Here is a 4,110-nt window from a genome sequence, read left to right as displayed (position 1 = left end):
GGGGGGGGGGGGGGGGCAAGGTCTTGAACTTCACATCAAACTTTGAAACACTTATTTGAGTGCGGTACACAACAAAATAATAGTGCAGGGTCAGGGATACGTCTCACAGAACCAAAACAAAAAGCCAACAAGAATGTGGATAATTGTTTTGTATTAAAGCCGCTACATTTTACACGTGTTCAGTGGTGCCGTAATGCGGTGGTAAGAATACGATTAGCAGCTGTCGTAGTAGCGACAGTTGTGAAAGGGGCCTTACCCTACGAGAGTGTCGGACAGAGCATTCCAGAAACACAGCGACAAAGTCAAAGCCACACCAGGGCAGCAACAAAGTAGTAGAGGTCACATAGGAGGCAGTCGGAGGTCAAAGGGTGGAACGCGCCACACTGTACTTACGTCCTTAATACAGTCAGTAGTAATGGGCTTGTTGTTATGGTCAATGGCCCCTTCGGCTACTATTATGATATTCAGCCTTTTCATCCCTGCTCGATTCTACAGGTGCGGCGGAGACACAGCATGACAGAAAAATTGTGAATGCGGCTGCAACGCGGGCTTTCAGAAGCACGGGGACCAGACGGCGTGTTGTGTCGTCGGCTCCGGCAGCCCGACGTTTTGCGGAGCTGTTTGCTCATTCTCACGAGCAATATCCTGCCTAACTCGCCGCTTTGCCCTCACGTGATTGCGGGCTTGGTCAAACAGCAGAGTGTAGACTTTCTTTCCGATATATTGATACCATTAATCATGGGACACGGTACAACAAATTTGGCTTGTCATGGCTCCATGCTTCTGGCTTCCCCTTTCTTTGACTTTATGTACTCACATCCTTGACAATACTAGATGTTATGGGCTTCCCGTGTCTATCAAGGGCTCCTTCTGCCACTATGATTATATTCAGCCTTGTGCCCCTGGAACGGGTCTGCATCATAACGACAACATCAATTCTTCAGAAGCAGAAAAATACATTCAAACACGGATAGAACACGGACATCGGACCAAATGGACTAAGGTAGTGCAAAGTACTAAATTCTGGATAGAATGTATATATGCATTTTCTTGGTTTCCAATATTCCACGAATGTCAGTAAAATATGAGAAATGTCCTGCATGCAAACAATCAGTCATATTGTGTTTATTTCAAATGTGATTAAATTCGCAAATGCATGACGTAATTCTAAATACTTGGACTTGACTAAGTCGCCCAACTGGCAAGTGAAAGATAAAGTACAGCAGAGGTGTCCAAACTATGGCAGGGGGGGTGTGTGGGGGGATTTACATCCCGCCACCCATCTTTCAGCAGCCCGCGATATGACAAAAAATGATTGAATACTAATTGTATAAATGTATATTCGAAGAAATGGTCACCTTACTGAAGATTTTTTCTTTTGTTGATTCTGAATGTGGGGATGGAATTCGGATCTATTTTGCAAAACAGAAGGCGGATGGCCACCCCAAAAACTTCAACTATTTTCCTTCCCACCTTTATCAGCAAACTGATGAAATTAACTCGACTACACAAACAATAAATAATTGCTTTCTTGACTGGCTTTAGCGTGTTTCAAAAAGTTGGCAAAGTTTAATGTGGCCCTTTCAACCTTCCATTTTTCTGTATGCGGACCTCAAACGAAAAAGTTTGAACACCCCCGAAGTACAGGATCATAACATGATCGTGTGTGCCTCACAATAAAAAGCCACTCTCATATCTGCGCATTATCTTCAATAAACACCTTGACCAGAGACTGCGATAAAGCTTCATTCGGGCCTTTTATTATGCTGCAACCTGAGGCGGTGTAGCAGGATGAAAGGCGGGACAACACGCTTGGAAAGAATCGAGATTAATCGAGAATGAATTGAGATGAAAATTTAAAAAACACGTATTTGAGTTAAGTGTGTTGCAATCCTTAACGTGTGGGAGCAACTAAACGCAGTGTTACCGCAGACAGTTTTTGACACATCTTCTCTTCCCAGCCATCCTCCGGAGGCATCTCGGGGATTAACACCCAGTCAGCCCCACATGCCAGGGCACTAACCAAGGCCAGGTAGCTACAATAACACACACGATGACAGAGTTGGCGGGCTGGATGAATTGTCACAGGGGAATGTGCCACTAACAGGATCAAATCTTACCCGCAGTGTCTGCCCATGACTTCTAAAACAAATGTCCTCTGGTGACTGAAAAACAACACAAGTGACAAGACAACCTCAAAACTTAATTCAATGCACCATCAAAAATGCACACAAGCAGCTCTCACCTCTGTGCGGTTGTCATAATTGCATCCACCACCTCAATGATTCGGTGCAGAGCAGAATCGGTGCCGATTGTCATGTCGGTTCCACAGAAGTCGTTATCAATGGAGCCCACCATACCGACGATGTGAAGGGCGGAATAAGTCTGAACCGACTGGTGCTCGATAGAACCTGAAAAGGAGAAGCACGCCGTGGTCAACTGAAAAGTCCTGCCACCTTTTCCAGCGGATTTCCAAAAGAGTTTGTTGTCACAATAAGCCACGTCGCTCTGAGCTGTGGAAACTGCTGAGTTCAAGAAGAATGCTGAATATCATTGGGGTTAGTCTGCTTCTTATGCAGGTACATAACACTTTCCTTGACAGAATATGCTGTATACATTATGCAGTGGTACCTCGACTTGCAAGTGCTTAAACTTTTCGAATTGCGAGCATCTACTTGGCCTTTTGTTTTTTTTTTTTTTTTTGTTTTGTTTTTACTCTGAGTTGAAGCTGAAACCTGAGTGATAAGCAAGCTTTTGAGATTGACATGTTACAGCACATTGCTATTTGCCTTTATTAAAGCCATGAATAAGATACGGGTGTTTTGCAGGGTAAGGGAAAGACCGAAGGGCATTTCATTTCATTTCATTTCATTTGAATGGGAAAAATTGACGGGCATTTGTCTGCTCCGGGACCTTGCTCGACCAGTTCCGCTAGCAGTCCGCTCCATTCCTCCCTGAAGAGGTTGGCTCCCGTTAGGCTGCCGTCTCCACCAATCACACACAGGTTGGTGATGCCGAGCTTCACCAAGTTGAGAGCGGCCTTCAGGCGTCCTTCGTGCGTGCGAAAGTCTTTGCAGCGGGCACTGCCAATGACCGTCCCGCCCTAAAAAAAAAAAAACATCACTTTGTAGTCAGTATGAGTGCATGGCGTTGGAGGACTTTGGCAGAAAACATGACTTGAATCTTTAGCTCATGCCTTTTCTTTGCTCCCTTGTTGCTAACGCAAACACGAGTGCTCTGTCATCCGGTATAAGGACAACACTTGTCAAACATGTCATTGGTATTTACGTCTTCTTATCTGGTCCATACAGATGAAATGAACCATTTGCATTTCCCATTGTGCCGACTTACCACTTGAAGCATGCTGGACACACTTTCCCATGTAGCTTCTGTTATGTTCTCCCCACCATCCACCATACCTTGATACCCCTGATGAAAAACAAAATGTAAAGTTGAGCTACAAGGACATCTTTCCAAACACGCGCTCATTTAAAATGTGAAAAAATAATGCTGCCAACTGTAAGATTAGACGTTGGTGTGGCCAGCCAGTGTATATCAAGCCAAATGTAAGCCAATGCAGTTGTACGGTACGGTACATGCGGGTAGGAAAAACAAAACAAAACATATTTTGGTTTCATGTGTCCACGGAACATTTTCCTGGATGGATTGTGGTAGGTCCAGAATGTAAGCACTCTCTTTGCACAGCCTTCTGCAGAGGCCTTAACGTGAGGTCTGAGTACCTGAGTGGGGGAAATCTTTCAAACAAGGCATCAAGTCGGTTATATAACTAACGCTGAGCAAGGAGGCCCGTCTCACACACACAGACTGTTGGGAACAAAGGCTGTGTGTGCCGAACGCGGCCTCCTGCGTGACAAGAAACTGGCGACCCGGTCTTCAGCAAATCAGACAACTCGGTGTAGCCTTTTGACAGACCAGAGAAGGGATAGATACATTCAAGCAGCACTGACTCACCTCCCGAATGAAATAAACCTTTGCTCCCACATAGAGCCCCATTCGAACCACAGCACGCACGGCTGCATTCATCCCTGAAAGATTAAAAAAAAAAAAAAAAAAAACAACAAAAAGGCAAATAAATAACTCGTCACTCCC

General features: G+C 44.9%; 1 protein-coding gene across 8 annotated transcripts in view; it reads right to left on the bottom strand.

Moving 5' to 3' along the window:
* The window catches only part of LOC109512656 (ATP-dependent 6-phosphofructokinase, platelet type-like), a 17,769-nt gene that overhangs the window by 11,174 nt on the left and 2,485 nt on the right, over window positions 1-4,110 (bottom strand). For 4 of the 8 annotated variants that reach the window (XM_019864548.1, XM_019864544.1, XM_019864541.1 and 1 more), the window contains exons 2-8: window positions 3,973-4,046; window positions 3,352-3,429; window positions 2,914-3,103; window positions 2,246-2,411; window positions 2,121-2,165; window positions 1,928-2,036; window positions 394-489 (exon numbers count right to left, since the gene is read on the bottom strand). In XM_019864548.1, coding sequence (XP_019720107.1) covers window positions 394-489; window positions 1,928-2,036; window positions 2,121-2,165; window positions 2,246-2,411; window positions 2,914-3,103; window positions 3,352-3,429; window positions 3,973-4,046 — 758 coding nt within the window. Of the gene's footprint in view, window positions 1-393; window positions 490-817; window positions 914-1,927; window positions 2,037-2,120; window positions 2,166-2,245; window positions 2,412-2,913; window positions 3,104-3,351; window positions 3,430-3,972; window positions 4,047-4,110 lie in introns of all 8 variants that reach the window. The other 4 variants (XM_019864542.1, XM_019864547.1, XM_019864540.1 and 1 more) reach the window with 1 other exon arrangement.

This window comes from Hippocampus comes, unplaced genomic scaffold (assembly GCF_001891065.2).
Source record: "Hippocampus comes isolate QL1 unplaced genomic scaffold, H_comes_QL1_v1.1 scaffold389, whole genome shotgun sequence".
In the NCBI taxonomy this organism is placed as follows: Eukaryota; Metazoa; Chordata; class Actinopteri; order Syngnathiformes; family Syngnathidae; genus Hippocampus; species Hippocampus comes.
This window is presented reverse-complemented; position numbering and strand designations above follow the sequence as displayed.